Raw genomic sequence first — 19,390 nt, 5'->3', positions numbered from 1 at the left:
CAACCATTCCACACACACACTGATTGCAGATATGCAGATACCACTACTGTAGCAAAGGCTAAGTCTTGTAAACACTGGGAAATGTCCACAGTGTCAAGGCCTCTGCTTCATACAACTTTTTGCATCACTGATGAGGACATACTCAAGGTTACTTGATGCCAAACATTCCCATGCAGCAGTCCTCGGGGTCTCTCAGCGTATATTTATCTTGGCTTTTGTGTCCCAACACCTCTAACTCTGATATATTTATCCTTGAAAAAAGTCCTCTGCGGGAAGGCAGTTCTGTTAATCACTACTGTACAGATTGGGAGTTGCTGGATAAAAGGCTAAATTAATTTCTTGGGACGTTTGTGGCTGTGCTGGCCTGCCAAGCACTGACTTAGCATCAGGGCCATGTTGGTCTCTGGGCCATTATGGCCACTGATTGTAATCACAGCAAGGGAAGCGCTTTTCCTAATGCTTAACACAGCACAAGAAAAAATCAATGGTAGAGTTGAACAGCTTGAACTGCTAGCAGGAGCTGATTAAACTATATATACACATACAAACACACACTCTTTGAATACACTGTCTTAACTCCATTAACCACATGCTCAGCACCAAGTTGCTATACAGCTTACTTTTTAAAGCCAGCTAAACATTAACCCAGTAGGAAGGGCTCCGACAATATTGCTCATCACATGTCGGCCTGTTGAACACAACCAGGGAAGGGCTACCAGGAGTACCCCCACCCCAGTGCAGCCTGAATCAGCGGCTGTAACCCATGCTCACAGACCAGGATACTGGGGATGGGGAAACAGCAATCCTGATATGGGAACAGACTAATCCTAAGCTTCCCAAGCCACACTATGGCCAGCAAGGCAGCCACAACGCTGTACATATTATAAAGAAAAACTAAGCAGGGAAATTACATCACCTTGTTTATCATTGCTTCCTCTTTTAGGATAGTGTGTCTACAGTTCACAGAAAATGATGACAAGTTGGTTCAAAGATGGCTTGGAAAATATTTGACTACTCCAGACTTAAGGAAATAAATGCTTGACCTCAGAGAGCCGGGTAGTTGATCAGGCCCACCTTAGTTATCCCTTTTATGAGCGAGGCAGAGAGAGAAACGGCTGTGCCAGAGGGCAGGTCTTTCCCCGGCCCACTCTTAGGACAGGCTCAGCACCCTTACACAAAGCCAATCCCTTTTCTTTTTCAAATCCACATGACAGACTGGATAGCACATCTCCTCTACATACTGGCTGGCAGATAAAAAAATACAAAAACCGACAGTGCACTCTTTTAACACTGATGATGATGATACCTAACCATTGTAACAATTTGCCAAAGGATGTGATAGAGCTTTTGCTAGTAGGCATTTTTCAAATTAAGAGAGGACTTTCTCCTCTAGTGTGTGTGTCTGTGTGTAGAATTCATTTAGGAAAGCCCTACTAGATAAGCAAACCGGTAGAGTTAGTGATTGTAAAGTTACACGTGACCATTCCTGAACCTGCCTGTTTTGTGCCCAGCACTGTCTAGATCTGCTGCCATATGCCACTTACACAGATTCACTAGTCCATGGGAACAAGATGGGGTTTTTTGCCAGCTGCACACTAAAAGTTGCCTGCCCTAAGCACGGCCAGCACACACCACCTTTGCACAGCATCCAGAGAGGTCTGGGCTAACAACTGACAATGCAGCCCGTGGGAAAGGGCTGTCCAGGATGGAAAACAGCTGACATCAAAATTTCGGACTGAGCCTGGCCACGTACCAAGGCAAGCTGAGGGTCCCTCACTGATCATACCCCACCATGGTGGAAAGGAAAGGCTGAGTCAGGGAGTCCAGAGTTGGCCTGTACATAGCATTGGTATGTCTGTGGCAGCACTTGGGGATTGCCAATGAAAAGCTGACTGATATATAACTGGGTAGAGTTAATGTTCAGCCACTAACATTATACAAGAGTTAAACTTTAGACTTGGTCTGGAAAACATATTGGCTGAGAGATTAACAGTGCACGATAGGATCTTGGCAGCAATCTTCTCTCTACTCAAACGCAAAAACACCTTCAGAAATGGATAGAGCCTGGGTCTACCTGGTGACAGGATGTGGTTTTATTGGGGAGAAGATTGTCGAGCTCCTGTCTCAACAAGACTACATCAAAGAAGTCAGAGTTTTTGATTCAGTAGCAAAAGAAGAAGTAGAAAAATTCACCACAGGTAAGAACAGGGCATCATCTTATATATAGTGGCCATAACCGTCCCTTTCAAGACAGCTGGTATTATGTTGGAGGTGCCACAGCTACAGGCATGGGGTGGGAACCTGGATTAAGCAGAGTGCACGAAGAATAACTTCCAGTTCAGAGTGGTTTTTCAGCATAGGACTGAATCAAAGCAAAAAGATCTATAGTGCGTAACACAGGAGATACATCCAGGAAGGATCTAAGTCCCCGCTCAGGGATCGGGTGTAAGGAGCAACATGCACACCGGAGTACCTGACATGGGAACTTGGCTAAACCGGTTGCTTCTGCTCAACCGGTCTGACAGCAAAGGGACAAAAAAAGGTGCTCCTGAACTGCTCCAACCAGTTACCAGTTCTGAGAAAAATAACCAAAACCCCCTGACAGTAATAGAATCAAGCTCAGCATCTGCTGCAGAGGTTGTGAAATAAATTACTGAAAGAATTGACAGAAACCTATAGTACCCTTACTGTGCTGTGCATAAAAAAGAGGTGAGTCTCAGTAAACATGCTCAAAGATATTAAATCAATCCATTTGAACATATTCTGAGAGCTGCCTTCTGATGTTTCACCAGGGTTGATTATGGTGAGATGTACTGGGGAAAAGCAGCCTGTTTTACTGGATTCGAGAACACCCACCCCAAACCATCCAATGCAGCTTGCAGTGTTCTGTACGGTTAATGGTGGGCTGGGACTCCCTCTCTCCAACCACCCAAACCTTCAGCCTGCTTCGAACCAGAGAGGAAAAAATTATAAGGGAGGTTCTATCTGTTAGGAGATATCAATAAAAAGGAGATACACATAAAGCAAGTTAAAAGACTCCCAGGGAAGTATCACCCAGAAATCCTCCCTTGGCAGATGAACTCACCAGACTGGTTTCCCCAGGCTTCGCAGCCAACTGCCTTAAAAGCACCCACGATTGAAGAAAAAACTAAACCTTAAGGAGCTGCTGTAATCTGTGCTCCAGGAGAGGTCTGTGGCCTAACACCACAGCAAATCATAGGAAAATGAGGCAGAAGCAGCCTTGAGGGGCCATCCCAACCCCCCGTCCCTCTGCCCCAAGGCAGAATCAGCTTGGCCAGAACCTTCCCAACAGACGTTTTTCTATCCTCTCCCCAAGCCACCTTGGGCAGCCAATTTCTGCACCGCCAGGCCACTGCTGTTGGTACAGTCTAATCTGCAATTTAAGTCCTTCATTTCTCACCTAACCTTACAGGTAGAATAGGTTAATACTGTCATTTTTTTACAACAATCCTCATAATTTGAAAACCACCTCCTTCCACTCCCTGCTGTTTTCTCCTTTAGGCTGAAATGACTCTCGTGCACTCCTTCCTTCCCTGCAGCTCATGCTTTCATTATCTCTGGGCACTGGCGTTGCTCTCTTCTGGAAGAGGGGCACCGAGGGCAGGACAGAGAGGCCAGCTGTGGCCTTCCCAGTGCTGAGTAAAGCTGACAGATTTATTTCTTCTGTCCTGCAAACTATCCTCCTGTTTGTACCTGTCAGTACAATTATGTCTTTTTCACAGCTGCAAGACCCTGCTGGCAGGCAATAGATCCTGAGCTGTCCTGGCCCAATTTAATTCTTCCATGAAGACCCACTGCCTCTTCCCCACTAAGCCCAATATCTTCTCTTTGTCCCTATCAAATTTATCTTTTTTTTTCCAGACTCTATTAGTTACATTCAGCTCGTACTCTAAATCCTCCAGTGTACTTCAGGTCCCTCCCAGTCTGATGTTATCTGCTGATTTAATGAACAAATCTGCCAGATTCTTGATGAAAACAATACAAGGCTCAAAACAAGCCTCAAATACAGCAATAAGGCCTGGAGAGCCCCAGGGCAGCCACCTACCACAGCTGGCAATTCCCTGGGAACTGTAAATCGGCCAGCTTTGTGCTCACCCTAATGCAGCTTACTTAGACTATGTTTTACTGACTCCCTTATGAGAATGACACAGAGTTTCCAAAGCCCTTCTAAAATCAAGATAGATGACACCGACCTGTTCCACAATATCCGTACAACCTGTTAACTTGTCATAAGAACAAAAGAGATTAATCCAACTTGATTTGTTCTTGACAAATCCATGTCAGCTGCTTCTATTCTTCTTTATTATCACACAGGTGCTCACACACATGTTGTTTAAGTGTGTGTTCCTGAATTTCCTGGGGTTGAAATCAAGCTGTTCTGTAATTTCCTGGCTCTTCTTTACTTCCTTTCTAAGCCCAGGTGCTTCATTTGTTTAACTGCAGTCTTCCAGTGCCTCCTCCAAAAGTTCTCCGAAGTAGCTGATAATGCAATAAAGCCACAGTAACATCCACCACCTCTTTAAGTAGCCCTGGATAAGGCTCATCAGGCCTTATCAATGTGAAAATTTCTCCTGGTTGCCTTGTATTGTCCCTGGTTTTGGCTGAGCTCTCATCATTCTCTTGCTGGTCTTAATTGCACCAGCTGCCTTAAGACAGGTGATGTGACAGAGGGTATTTAAAACTTCGACCTGAATAGTTATGGGCTTTCCCTCACCACTAAGCAGCAGCAAAATCTGCCCCCCATGGAGCTGCTGATGCCCTGCTCCACCTTTCAGTGCTAGCAAAGACTTCCAGCAGGAGCATCCTCCTCTGCGCTCTGGTCCTCCAGGCAAGTGCATTACCTCTGCTATATGGGCATTACCTTCTTTCTTCTTCTGCTCCATTCTTGCTGAATCAACTCTGTGCTTTAATATTAAATTTAGTATTAAAACTCATATAAGCTACTCCATGAAGTCTTGGTTGTGCTAACTAAGAAATCAGCTTGACCCTTTTGTAAAAGTTCTGCCCCTTCCTACATGTTGTACTTTTTAGAAAATGCTCAGCCCGCTGACCTGTTGTCTTGAGTTTTGTCTGTCCCTTGAGGTCATGAGGAATAACCCTGTTCTTTTAACCCCTTGTCCTCATAGTTGTTCACTGAGGACTTCCATATCATAACACTTCCATGGCTGGACTCACAGACACTTCCCTGATCTGCTCATGTGCATGATCTTTTTGAAATCACTACCCTGGTCCCTAGCTGCATGGGGCTTGCCAGGAAGCTGCCAGGGCAGGGCAGAGGAGACAGCTCCTTCCCAAAGCACTCCTGCGACTGCTACCACTCTCTGGTTTATTACAAAAGCCCCGAGGAGTACAGCTTCCTAACCCCAGCTTCTTGCTGGCCTATTCCCAACTACAGAAAAGGAAAAAGGGAAAAACCCTACTTAAATATCACAACACTGTCTCAAAGCTAGGTAGGTATGTATGTATCTGTATGGAACGGCTATTTTGAAGGAGAAGGAGGGGGAGAAAAGAAATGGCGGGGGGGAAACACACCTTCTGAATGGCTTAAAGGGAGGAATTTCCTATGAAACTTTTTACCCTGTTACATTATTTTCCATTCCCACCTACAGTATTTGCAATTTAAATAAAGTTCTGTGCAATGTCCCTTGAACTTGTCTTGTCTGGTGTTATTCCCAGTAAGTTCTAAAAATCTTCTGTCTTAAGGAAATTGTCCAGCACAGCTTCACTCAGTCACACGTACTAGAGCAAGTCCTGTAGCCAGCTGCAGCTCTGGGCCGACAGCACTATCCTTGCACGTATGCTAAGGTTTGCAATGACAGACACAGTTATTCTGACCCACAGTTAGTGCAAACCGGCGAAGTGCTGTGCTGAATTAAACCAGATGCAGATCGGGTTTCTTGGGGTTCAAAAATAGGGATGTTTTTTTCCCCTGGTGTGATGTATTCAAATGGTGTAGTCATTAGAGTGTTCTTCAGCTTGCCCTGCAGAGAAGAAAGCTTTCCAGGCAGGATCCTCATTCTGCAAGAAGGTGGGGATGCTGATTTGTATTCCCCACCCACCCCCATCTATGGTTATGTTATTTTTCTCCAGCTACCACTCATGTGACAGTGATGAAAGGAGACATTCAAGACTACAATCTGCTCCTTGCCGCCATGCGGGGAGTTCACGTGGTTATTCACACAGCTGCTATTGTGGACTACAGAAACACTGTGCCCTTTTGGGAAATGAGAGCTGTCAACGTTGGGGGTAAGCTCTTTAAAACAAGCAATTAAATACAGCCTTAAATGCACACACTTTGGTGTAGTCATATGAGATGCTATGACAAACATAGCATGATTTATTGCTCTCTTGTCCCCTGAATTTCTCACTCACCACTGTGCTACGAGACAAGAAGGGTGCCCAGGACCTTCCCTTTCCAGTGGGGAGTTTCTGCCTTTGCGCCTCTGTCCTTGCTCGGGGCAGGCCATGCTGCTCCTCTCCACTGATAAAGCTTCATCTTAGAAAGTCAAATCTGGACTGTCTTTATACAGTTACTCTGGTCAAGGTTATAACTTTTGCTAACAGTACCGAGGTGCTTCAGAACATGCCCATAATGGTAAGAAACTGTTTACTATGTGACAAGGACAACAATTAAATTTTAACTCCTGTTCTAGATAGCTTATAGCTTTCCCAGGGAGGAAAAGTCTACCCTACATACCAGTTGAACTGCGTCCATGCTATTAAGGGAGTGATTTTATTTTAACTATAGTCAGAGTTCACCACTACTGCATGTCTACAAGCCACACATAACAGAGAGCTCCACAATATTTTCTTCCTATCACCAAGAGCCGACTTCTTGTTGGGTACAAGATCTGCTTAAAGAGTATTTGTTCATAAATCTAGGAAATAAGCACAGGCTATAAAAATAATGAAACCCCTATTACAGCAGCAATTCCAATGGCACCTCAGGCTGTTAGCTACTAAAATAGTTGTTAACCACAAGGAAGGAATTTTATAATTTTTTTTATATCTCTCTCTCAAATTCGATTACTGCTTAAGGCTTCTACTATTTGCTGATACATTCAAGGGCAACATTTAAATTCCATCCTTCTTTTCATTGCTGTAGCTGTTTTCAAAACCAGATGCTTTTAAGAGCCTGTATTGTGCATGTGTACTGAGAATATTCAGAGCCTGAGGGTTCCCGCTGCCTTTTAATGGCTTTGTGAGATCTTCTTCATTGTCTGCTTGCTATGAGCAAGGTACTTTAGTGTAGTGAGGTTTTTACAGATAGCAGTGAATGTCAGGCAACTCCCCTATTCAGAAAACCAAACCTCTTGCAGATGTTTGCAACGTTCCCAGCAAACCACACACACAAAGTTTTTTCCAATGTGCCTGGTGACTGAGAGCCTCTTGGAGGAGCACAGTGTGAGATGTCGTAACAGGAGCCTTATTTTGGGAGACAAACTGTTCTGCATTTCTGCTTCCCCTTGGATGGCTTCATGTAGACCTCCCTAAAACGAGGCTGCTGCCCTCACTAGGGCTTCTCAAAATCTTGAATTGAGAGATTAGTCTAAAGTTTTCTATTAAAATCACAGCAGGTAAAATAATAAAAATGAACTGTATTTGATACCTGCTGTAGACTTGACAGAAAAAAAATAGGGTCAGGAGAGGTCAACTATAATCCTCTAGCTGTGTCCTCTGTATAACTCAGGCCACAGAAATTCATTCAATTGCTGCCTTAAGCCCAACATTTTGTGGGTAAATTGGACTATGCCTTTTCAAAAGACTTTTTTGCCTAGAATTAAGGACTGCAAGGTAATGGGCTATCTATCACTTTTTTCAGCAAGCTATTAACAATGTTGAAGAGTATTAGTATGGCTATGGGTAATTACCATTTCTGGCAAAAATTTACATCTATCTTCTGCTTTGATTCTCTCCTCTGTTTCAACCGCTGGCTGCCAAATCCTGTTGCAGTCTTGTTGGTTAGATTGAAGAGCCCTCTTCTACAAGAATTATTTTTTCCATCTAGTCAATTAAAGACTTTTAAATCTGTTTTTTGTTATGTGAATGGATTTTAACTCAGCTGTTTCCAGTGATGTTTCTCAACAGGGGTTCTCAGTTAAATTTACATATTGTGATAGGCTCATGGAGAAGTAAGTTGATTCTTTCCCACCAGGTCTTCATATTGATTCATGCCCTCTGAAATTATCCTAAACTCAGGATTTCCTTGATAATTTCAGATTATGCCCTTAACAACAAAGAGAACAGAGAAATCACAAGCCCTCCCACACAAGATCTGCAGCAAAGCTCCAGGGCAGAGCCTGATCAGCCAGGTATAAATAGCATGGAGATTTCCAGAAACCAACCCTATGAGTGGCTTCTGTTAAGATCTGCCTTATCAGATTTGAAGGCTCTCAGTATGCAACCATGGTTATGCTGTTGTCATTGAGGTTCTCATAGAATCGACTTGAATCAAAATCACAATGAATGCAAATACCATCCCCGGAGGAGTCATTAATCATTTAAATCCACCCCCAAACAAACAAAACCCCCACACTGACCCTCAAGTTCAGCCAGAACATCCTTTTTTAAACCAAACCATGCTTCAGATTCATCTGGATTTCATAGAGACTCTAAGCTGCCCCCACTGATCAATTTAAAATTCTGCAGCTACCAAGGGTCTGTTGCAGTGATTTTCTCCCCATAGTCACCCTGCAGAACTTCTATAGGGTAGTATACGCAACTAAGACACCCATCCTTTTCCCAGAAGGCTGTAATCCACCATTTGACAGTCTGCCCATGAGTCAAAAAGATGGAAAACATGGAGTTTTGCCCTGCTGAGCTATCAGCTTCCTTTTTGTTAGCAACTATTAAGTCCAAGTTAAGCTGGTTTTCAATAGCCTTAGAGGTTAAGCTACATTATAGCTATAGATGTAACAGCTACTCTCATGTCATAAAGGATCCATTCCTGTGCAAACATATCTGAGGAACTGTGGCCTTGATGTGTGGCTTTACATCTTTTCAGCCATAAAAAAGACGGATCTGTTCTAAGTCAGAATCCCAAGCCCAGAAATCCCTTCTGATTTGCACAATAGGAATCAAGGCAAGGTGGTTAATGTTTGTCTTTCCCAACTTGCCCCACAGGTACTGAAAATGTGCTACGGGCCTGCTGTGTCCTGAACGTCCCGTATGTTGTCTACACAAGCTCGGTTGCTGCGGTGGGACCCAATACATCACATGAACCCATGTTGAGGTAAGGCTAAGCAAATCTCCATCACTCTGCATTTCTGGTTAAACAGCAATGAAGTCACAGACAGATGGAGGTTTTTGCTGTGGCTACAAAGCAGATGATGTGACCCCCTTCTTGTCAATTCCTCTTGTCTTTCTTGAAAACTCTTCTTTGCTGCTTTTTACTTTTAGGAACCACACCTCTTCCCAAGCTAAACCTGACTAGTAGTAGATACCACTGATGGAAAGAGTTGGTAGAGAGATGTATGACCCAACTGCGCTTCCAGGCTGTCCCCATATGTGCAGCCCTGCTCCTCTATGCCCTAACACCTGTTTCCAATAAGGTCTCAGATGATTAAGGTTTGTGATATGGTCAAGTTGTATCCTGCTGTTGGGTCAGAGGTTTTGCTGTCCCCTCATGCTGAGTCAATCCAAAGGGTAGGTAATGCTCTACTGTTGCCAACCCACTTTCCCTCCCCTTTTCAGCTCCATAGTGAATTGCTAGCAAGCCTGTACCCAGCTCCTATTATCAAATGTGGTCAAATGTATACAGACTATTTTCACACTGTCTCAGAAGAATGTTAGTTGGCCACATAATCTTAGGGGACAGATGCATTTAGTGTGAAGCTGCCCTGCAGCATTCATGTGTAGTTACATGCTTCTGTGAACTGGATCTGACCTGTAAATTGCACCCTTCTATGCATCAGAGTCCTTTTTCCTGGCAACATGCTTACCAGGGCTAACTCATGGACTTCATACTTTGGGGCATTATGCTGAACACATCTCTTCTGCATGCGGGTCCTATGAGACTAACCCACAGACCCAGAAAAAGCAGCAGACCTTCAGAAAACCTCCTGTGGCAAAGGTGGGATTTGGATCAATACAAAGATAGCGGTCAAAATGGTGATTTGGAGGGTTTTTTTGCTTATAGATCTTTGATATCCAGAACTGGCTTTCACAATCGGCTGACACTCCTGCTCAGGACTCAGCGTCTGGATACCTTTTGTGATCATGGGGCAACAGTACTTGCACTTTGAGAACTGGGCTGATACTTCTGAAGACCAGGAGCTGAAGTTTTAGGTTAAATTTGAAGTCAAGTAGAGATAGCTGCAGTCTGATAGCTGCTCCTTGCTGATTTCAAGCATGGTTGTAGCCATACAGACTGTTCAAACCACGGAAACTTGTATGCAAGGGGAACTGGCTCAAAGTCAAGTTTTGTCTCTACAGGCGGCCAGTCTAGACACAGCTGGCTTCAGTCATTTGGCTCTAGAAATTTGAGTCCAGCTAGAAAAGGTTGCTTAAGACATAACTTAAGATGACCTGCAAGTCTAAATTTCATACGCACAAGTAAGCTAAGGCATAACCCAGTTATTTTGTGAAGCACCCAAATCTGTAGAATAAATGCCTGGCTTATGAAAAAAATCCATGAGAGTAAAAACCTCAGTCCACTTGGGACCATGAGCACTAGAGGCTGTGTCACTGAAAAGCTATGGAATTTGGTCATTAGCATATCTAAATAATTTCTAAAAATGAATGTGGATGCAGATACATTCCTTGTTATATTTTAGTCCTGTGACTTAAGGGATAGAATGTGAATAGATGCCTTGAAAAATCAACCCCAAATCTTGCCTGAGAAGGCCATCCTTTGGCTTGTAATGAAGGCATCACTGGATGCAAGTAAAAACCCATCAAGGCTGATGCTCAGAGCTACACATGATCATCCTCTGCTCACCACCTCCCAATCCTTCCCCACCACAAATGCAAATACAACACCACCCGGAGCCTTTAACTCATTTTGCAGAACACACTCAAGTTCTCCCGCGATGCTGGGAGAAAGCCTGAGAGAGTGATCCTTGTTCTCCAATGATTTTGGTTTTAAACTAAGGGAATTGCAGATCGCAAAAATGAGAAAAGGGCCAGACCCCAGTAAAAAATTACACCACTTCTCTCAATAGGGAGCCCATTATGTAGGCAATGTAATATGGCTCCACCTTCCAGACTGAACGCACAGGTGATGCAGCTTTCCCCTTCCTCCTCTTCTCATCTCCCTGGTCCCCACCCAATCTGTTCTGCTCTTCTCCCTCACAGTGCATGGTTCTGCCTGCATGCCTGCCTTTTCCTTTTTCTCTGCCCCCTTTCTCCATCATTCCTTGTATAATTTTATTTAACTTACTTTTACGTGCTTGAGAATTGACACAGACAAAGCATGATTAGTCTCTGGACAGGGTGATGGGTGCAGGGATAATGCTCACACCTCAGCATCCGACAATAATAGAAAATGCCTCTGTCAGTCTCAATCCCTCTGAGACAGCCACCGCTGAGATACCTTCTGACAATGCTGCTCCAGTCTTATTAGCGTTCAGTTATCTGTGATCGTTTTGAAAAGCAAGAGCATTATGCTGAGCTCTTTGTTACTACCAAGCTTCAAAAGGGGTGGGGGAAGGCAAACACGAGCAGAGCTCTGCAGCCCAGGAACGGCAGGCAGGTTTGCGCCTTTGTGAAGCTGCTGCTTTTCAAAAGCTTTGCAAGGCAAAAAATAAATTTTGATTAAAAAAAGAAAGCAATTAAAACTAGAACTTCTAGATAACCCCCCTAATTGTCTTGGGCCTCTCCCAGGCTTGCAACAAACCATGCACAATCAATCTTTTGTCTTGTTTGTTTTCTGGTTTGTCTCTTGCTCATCACCCGTAAACACAGGGAAGGGGAGGAGGGTTTTGTGATAAAAGCCCAGGGTACGCGGGGAGGCTGTATTTCTGATGCTCCTAATTTATTTCTGTTGCTGTAGCACAAGAAGGCCCTGATCTCAGCTGGGATATCTGACACACAAGATACTAGACTGCCAAACAGGCAAGAGAAAGGCAACAACATTATCCACATTTTACACATGGAGATCTGAGCATAGAAAAGAGCAAGCAAGTTGCCCAAGGTCAAACATGGAGCCTGAGTCAGAGCTTGCTCTCCTGAGGCCCAGTGTTCGACAAAAAGACCTCTGCTGCAGATTTGCTGCATGAACTCATTACAGGCCACTTAACCCTTCCAAGAGGTGCAATCAGGCCCCAGCTGCAAAAGGAGCACGATAATTCTTCATTGCCCTGTGGGGGGGGTAGCCCATGCCTGGAAGAGTCTGGTATTTGCCTAGGGTGAATTTCTCTAGCAGAGCAGAAGACAGAGTAAATTGAAAAACGTGAAGAAAGCCTTCTGCAGCACACAGAGGGGGAGAGTGCTTATCCTTGCTAGTCGTGGCAGCTGGGGAGCAAGCAGACACATCGTCTTTGTGGATGGTCCTTCCCAATTCTTCAAACAAGGTTTCTTCACTCCCCAGCTCCTCCAGAGCCCACTGAATCTGCTTAACCAAATCCTGCAACAGACTAACGTTGATCTAGAACCACTGGGACAAAAGACCAGCGCCCTGGTGGGGAATAGAGCTGCTTTCTTGGTTCTCCTTGGAATTATTTCAGGGCCTGTGAGGCCAGTTGCATGTTAGATCCCAGGGGCTTTCCTCCTTGCAGCTGTAAGTTAGGAAGCTGAGGAGCAGGTTTCTTTCCAGAGTGACAACCAAATGCCTTCAGCATGGCTGTGAGCCCCGCTTGCACTTAATCATGGGTTCACTTCTTTGCTCTTCCTCTCGAGCATAATTTGCTAGGGGAGAGGAAGGAATAATGCCAGCAGAAACCTGCATGTCTTCCAGGATATCACTGGAAGCCCTATCATGTCACTGGCAAATGTCTCCCAACTCTAATCAACTCTGTGAGAAAATTAAGCAGCAGCTTCAACTTTTAGTTTATGGCTCATGAGAGGCTTTTCTCTTCCTCTACTGAAAAAACAAAATAGGATTGCTCTCATTTTCCTGCCTTCCGTCTTCCTGTGCTCTTTCCACCTTGTTCAGCCACTCATGAATTGCTTAAAAAGGTAACTCTGCTGCCTTCTATTGTTTGCTTCAATAACACTGTTAGACAAAACCAAATCCGGCTCTCAGAAAACAAACCATCGCCCTCACGCAAACCTGCCTATGAACGCCCAGAACCGCCTGGTATTTCTCGAGGCCTTATTTCTCCCGGACTGTAGCAAGGAGCTCAGATTCATATAACTCACAGCCAGTGGTAAGTCCCTGGAGAGCAGGGATTGCAGAGTAAATCACGCTGTGACAAATGTCTCCAAGCCCTGTGCTCTACTCCATGGTCACTCACCATCTCTCACAATCTATTTCAGAGGAAATGAGGACACCAAATACAGTGGGGAAGTGGAGCTGCCTTATGGGAAGACAAAGGCCATGGCAGAAAAACTTGTATTCGAAGCCAATGGAAAAAAGGTACAAAAGTCAATGGTAGCACCCCTGGTGTTACAGCACAGGATAGGTAGAACAAGAGAGCTGGTTAGAAAGACCCCACACTCATATCTTATTGTGTAGCCAACTGCTGCTTTAACTTGATGCATAAACCACATTGCCCTAAGCTTACCATAGCCTGATCTTCCCACATCATCAGAAAGCTGCCAAACTCTCGCAAGATCAAAGGGTGCTGCCCTTTGAGCTTGTGCTTTAACTTCACCAGAAGGAGTGGGACTTGGGAAAGAGCTGTGTTAAATTAGGGCATAAGAAGCCAGGTTCACCTGGTTCATACTGCATAAAGGTGTAATTTTCAGACATGCCTGAGTGATTTAAGAATAAAAAAAATAAAAAATACTTGTGTACCCGAAGTCAACCACCTACCTAAGTTAGCTGGCTAGTCTTTTTAGACTCCCAGTACAGTCAGCAGACAGATGAGTTCTTCTAGAGGATGAAGCAGAATGTAAAAATAAGACTTCTGTCCTAAACAAGCGCCAGTACCTGGAACACCTCTCTCTCCTGGTTACAGTTTGAGGCCAGCTAGCTTAGCTGGCTTCCACTGGCACCTGATTTCAGTTCTTGCAAACACTCATTTATACATCAAAACCACAGAAGGGGTTAATGCCACCAGCACCCTCCATCCACCACCTCTCAGAGGATGTCACACGGGTGCAAGGTGTGCTATGTTAAAAAAAAAATATCCAACTGGGCACCTCCTTGCACTTTTAGGGACCCAAATGAGGCCCTACTGCCCAGATCACCTCTGCAAAGGTTGACTCCTCTAGCCCAATATTCCCAGGTTTTGTTTTTGTCTGGCAAGCCCAACATCACTGCAGAAGATTTCATCTCTGAATCCATCACCCACTAACATCCCTCCCTGATTTTACAGATGAGTAACGGTGGTAAACTCACAACCTGCATCATCCGTGCAAATGCAGTGTATGGGGAGAAAGCAACGTATCTTCAAGAGTTGTATTTGTTTGCCAAAGCCAGGAACAGCGTGTTGAACTACCTAGAGCCTGAAAACACAGAGCGTAATTACACATATGTGGGTGAGTGAAGGACAGGACTGATCTCTTTGCATGCGGTGCTACCAGGCTGTTTTAGTCACAGGGGATTGTACACGTCAGCTTAACCATAACCTTCCAAGACAGAGAGAGGAGTATGGTGAATGAGCACAAATATTTTTATAACCACAAAACTTAGCCTGGCTACAAGAATTTTTAGAACAGTTGTTTACATTCTACTGTTTTTCCTGGGAAGGGTTTTCTTTTTTTCTTCCCCTCAACACAGGGAAAATGTTGTTTAGAAAACTGAAAAAAAAAAAAAGTCAGTGGAAAAAGGGATAGAAATCTAATCTTGCTTTTCCTGGGTAAACATTTCAAGGGATCTATGTGGGGGGAGAGAGGAATTCAAGCAATATTTAAAAAATTATTTTGGTTTGAAAAGACAATTTCTTCATTAGAAGAAATTAAACTAACACTACTTGCAAAATTCTGTGCAAAAAAGGCTGTACTCCATACCTGATTTTAGCAAGCACAAAACCTGTAGAAAGAGCTTGTTGTGGTGTTGAATGCATTTCAGGGGAGTATAACTCACCATTAAATCATGCAGCGTTTTAGTTATTTCTGTGGAGCACACTTATATGTCTTTTTCCAAAAGTGCAGATAACAGTAGTTTGAAAATGATGTTAGAGAAGAATCAGGCCTAGATAAATCAAATGACTTCTTCAAAGGCTCACAGCAGAGCCAGGAATAAAACCCTTGAGCACTGCCTCCCATTCATCCTGATCTCTCTACAAAACACTGCCCTTTCACTTCACATGAACCAGTATCACAAGGCACATTAATTGTCCAGCTCAAAGGGGAGACCAAAGGTTTAAAGGATCTTGGAGGTCTGGATTAACTACTCAGTCTCTCTACAGCACAGCTGAGTAACACGATGAGTGCTTTCCCTACTTCGCAGCACCGAAGCCGGCAGCTCCGATGGACTCATTCACTCCTACAGTAAACAGGAAAATGTAGCTCCTCCTGAACACCTGTTTCTCTCGCCCCTTATTTCTCCAGGGAACGTCGCATGGATGCATGTTCTTGTGGCAAGGAACTTGCAGCTGAAACCAGACTTACTCGCTGGGCAAGTGTATTATTCCTATGATGATACTCCAACAAGAAAAGGTTTTCTGATCAGGCACCAGCTGTTGTCCACTATGGACCCCTCAGTAAGGCTAGGCTCACACATCCCTTACTGGAAGATGTGGTTAATGATACAATTGCACAGAATGATCAAGGTCATCTTGTATCCTTTCTGGAAGCCACAGCCTTTCCTAAACTTGCCCTTACTGAACACAATAGTCACGACTTTCTCCTACGAGACAGACAAAGCCTCCAGGCATTTTGGGTACAAACCCCTCTTCACCTGGGAAGAGAGCAAGCACAGAACTGCACAGTGGTTGAAAGCAGTTGCAGGGAACTTGGACACCCCCCAGCTTCATGAAAAGAAGAACTGAGCAGCATGTTTGGGGTAAGAAGAGAGCTTATCACACCAGCAACTTTCACCCGAACTTCACAACATGTACAGATCTTTGGCAGAAATGTTGGAAACACTGAGAAATCCTGGGACAGAGACAGAGAAAGAGCAAAACTCTCAGGCTGCAATTAGATACCCTTGCCATGCTAACTACTCAGCTATTTTAAGTACCATATGAAACACCAGGATGCATTTGAAAGCATCCTCTTGCAGGCCCATGCACACAGATGCAGGGCTTGCTGGTCTCGTTCCCATCATGCCACCACTGCACAGGGATCATTCGCAGGAACAGGAGAGAAGAGAGACAGTTCACATGAGAGGTGGTTCACAGCAAACACCTTTTTGATCAAATTAGTTAACCAGTTTTGTTCCACAGCCTGACTGGCCTCCAACTCTTTCCATACTCAGCAAATGGACGGTCTCCCTTGTCGTGGTCTCGGGCAGCTGGTGGGATGGCTGTACCTGGCTTGTACACTCAAGGGGTCTTCAGTGATAATTTTGGTGAAGACAGGCAAACCTGGCTAGTTCTGGCTTTGCTTTTGGGTATAATAAAACGAAAAAGTAATTATCTTTTCCAGAGTTACCTTTTTCAAGATGCTTTCTGTTATTCTTACTGTGTAGGAGTATTATATCTGTTTTGAAATATTATCCCTGTAAAAAGAAAATTCCAATCTTTTGTGCTAACAACATATATGCTGACTTACTTTCTAGTTGTATGGATGGATAACTGATGTCTCCAAGCTTAGAGGTGGGATTCATATAGTTTGTACCTCAAATTCTCTTACCTCACAGCACTGCAGCAACAAAGCAAAACAAATTAAAGCCCACATTCAGCTGCCACACTGGCAGACAGCAACTTAGTAAAGGTCTTAGGGGCTGAGTTTATGCTAAATAACATCTGAACTTCAGAAGGTTATTTCAACCCATTCCACGGCACTGGAGCTACACAGTCCATCCAGGAGCAGTATTTCACAGATGATATTTTCCTAACACAGGTGGGGCAGGCACTTCCAGAAGATTCGCAACAAAACCTGTGGTTTGTATCAGTTTATCAGCTCCTGTATTTTCAAGAGATACAGAGAGACTGGTAAACCTACACTAAGCACAACAGAGATTTCAGTCTTCACTTCAGCTTGGAGGAATGAGATCTTTTTACAGTACTGGTTCAAATCTAAAATTAATTCTGTTATTATCACACTTCTGTGTTCTGTGAATATGTCCCCATCTCTTGAGTTTTCTAGAGTAAAAGTGTACACATACATAAATAAAAGCTTATTTTAATTACAAGTGCCCTAATCCTCCTGGAAAAAGCAAGTTTCAGCATGGCATCCTTGATAGAAATAATCAAAATTCGCTTCTTGTTAGTCACAGTAATTACCCAGTAAGGAAAGCGAAGAAATACATTGTGACTTGCCAAGTTAGCTTCACTGAAATTCACTCTCACAAGAGACTTCTTTGCAAAATGAACTTACAGATCAAAAACCATTTGCTCTGGTAATTCATTAATCATTTCATATAACAAATAAATTCGGGGAAACCTACTGCAATCTGCTCATAGAGAATTCGGGAAGGTGAAGGGTATAAGTTATCAGTTCCTTACTTCTCCTACCATTTGTGCTCAGAGGTTTTTAAGAAAGGGAGTAATAAGATTGCTGGGTTTACTATTTCACTAAAAATTCTCTCTGCAGTTTTTTTTGCCGTTGTTCAGATGGTAGATGACAGCGTGCTGAGAATTTGTCAAAGAATTATGCACCCAGTTTCTCATGCACGTTGCCAGAGTATCCCCACAGTATAACAATGTTGACTTCAACAGGTTTTAATGCTTTTGAAACCCTGGGTTTATCTTACCAAAAAAGAGCCACTGGGTGGAGCTGCAAGTCTGTGAGACAGGTACCTTCCCCTCATGGGTTCCAGTCGCAACTGCTTAGGCTTTAGCAGTTTTTTGAAGGAATTGAAAGACCTGCCCAGGAAGCGAGGCTGATGGATGGGGTGGGGGTGTCTGACCATCCGGGTTTGTCCTCAATCTGTGGCTTTTGGACTTTCCTCGGCTGGCTGGCCGCAGTCATCATTTATCTTCACATAGTCATGTAACCGAAGAGACTGAGGAAATTATTCTTCCACTCAGAACTCCTTAGGAAATAATAAAAGTTTGCTTTCTATTTTTAAAAATAGAATTAAATATGAATATGGTACTCTGACCTTTGAGAAAACCTGCCTAACTATAAGAGCTTTCAGTCCCTGGGTATATTCCTTTGTCGGATCTTGAGCTGCTGAAGGTATCAGACGGGACAGCTGTCAAGGCCCAATACTATCCCAGAGATCGATGCTTTACAAGCTTGCCTGCTTTCAGAAACCTTGCTGGTAACCTCATCATGCTTTTGTTCCTGTCCTGCTCATCATCACCTATGATTTTGATGCTTATCAGGGTGCGGATGACATGCACAATAAGGACCAGGGATTTTTAAAGGTAGTTAAGCGCAGGATTTTTCAAAAGGATTTGAATTAGTTGTATGCTTAGCTTTTTTTATACCTACCCACCTCCCAGGCTTTGACAAAATCAAGTAGAGGATTCCCTTTCCCAGCTCATGGTAGAAGTGGGGGAAAAAGTTAGACAGCAAAGCCTCTGTGCTGTTTTCCAAAAAGATGAGTAAGCTTCCTTTGGCTGCCCTGCATTTTGGCTCCTCCAAGCTAATGCTGCTGCAGACTTCCTGTTAGATCCTTGATTTTATCAGATTATAACTTCTTTTCTCCTGGCAATGCTTTAATTCTTTCTACTGCATTGGGTTGTCATTGGCTTTTCTTTTCAGGGTCTCAGCCCTATTATGTAATAGCAGCAGCAAAAAAAAAGAGAAAAAATATTTCAGATCTGTTTCTACTTCTGGAGAGGAGCTTTTGTGCACAATTACTCATCCAAGAGATTCAGCAGGTATAACTGCTTCCCCCAGGGGCTCCATTATATAATTGGATTTCAGCCATACAAATTAAATCCTATCTTACCCCTTAGTTAAGCCAGGCAGTAAGTATTTAATGCTAATATCCCTGACAACTATTGCAGGGAGAAGCAGAGATGAAGCACAGAGGAGACAGACACATGCATTCTCTACCAGAGGAGCAGGGAGGATGAGCAAGGAGTACATTGACAGAAAGACACCTGCTATATTTTAAATACAGCTAAACTTCCCCAGTACGAGCCATGGCTTCTACTGGAGTTGTCTGAGCTGGAACATTGTTCTCCCTTCGTTTTCCATCCTCCAATGTTCCGATGTGTGCTCTGAGCATTCACCCCCCCGACAGACAGACAGACACACACAC

General features: G+C 43.8%; 1 protein-coding gene across 2 annotated transcripts; it reads left to right on the top strand.

Annotated features, from left to right (window-relative positions):
- Window positions 1-1,966: 1,966 nt before the first annotated feature.
- LOC104042613 (3 beta-hydroxysteroid dehydrogenase type 7) lies at window positions 1,967-17,365 on the top strand. 2 transcript variants are annotated; one of them, XM_009502087.2, is made up of 6 exons: window positions 1,969-2,198; window positions 6,112-6,267; window positions 9,145-9,253; window positions 13,438-13,537; window positions 14,442-14,604; window positions 15,619-17,365. In XM_009502087.2, exons 1-6 carry the CDS (start codon window positions 2,054-2,056, stop codon window positions 16,056-16,058), a joined length of 1,113 nt encoding a protein of 370 aa, XP_009500382.2. In that variant the 5' UTR covers window positions 1,969-2,053; the 3' UTR covers window positions 16,059-17,365. The 2 variants fall into 2 exon arrangements, with proteins under 2 accessions (XP_064324415.1, XP_009500382.2); XM_064468345.1 differs by lacking the exon at window positions 6,112-6,267 and having other exon boundaries at window positions 1,967-2,198.
- Window positions 17,366-19,390: the final 2,025 nt, after the last annotated feature.

This window comes from Phalacrocorax carbo, chromosome 17 (genome assembly GCF_963921805.1).
Source record: "Phalacrocorax carbo chromosome 17, bPhaCar2.1, whole genome shotgun sequence".
NCBI classification, from domain to species: domain Eukaryota; kingdom Metazoa; phylum Chordata; class Aves; order Suliformes; family Phalacrocoracidae; genus Phalacrocorax; species Phalacrocorax carbo.
This window is presented reverse-complemented; position numbering and strand designations above follow the sequence as displayed.

Excerpts from the sequence above, each read along its gene's own strand:
- LOC104042613 (XM_009502087.2), top strand. The coding sequence starts at position 2,054 with ATGGATAGAGCCTGGGTCTACCTGGTGACAGGATGTGGTTTTATTGGG. Across the intron at positions 6,268-9,144 it reads GAGAGCTGTCAACGTTGGGG|GTACTGAAAATGTGCTACGG; the intron begins GTAAGCTCTTTA and ends CTTGCCCCACAG. Across the intron at positions 9,254-13,437 it reads TCACATGAACCCATGTTGAG|AGGAAATGAGGACACCAAAT; the intron begins GTAAGGCTAAGC and ends AATCTATTTCAG.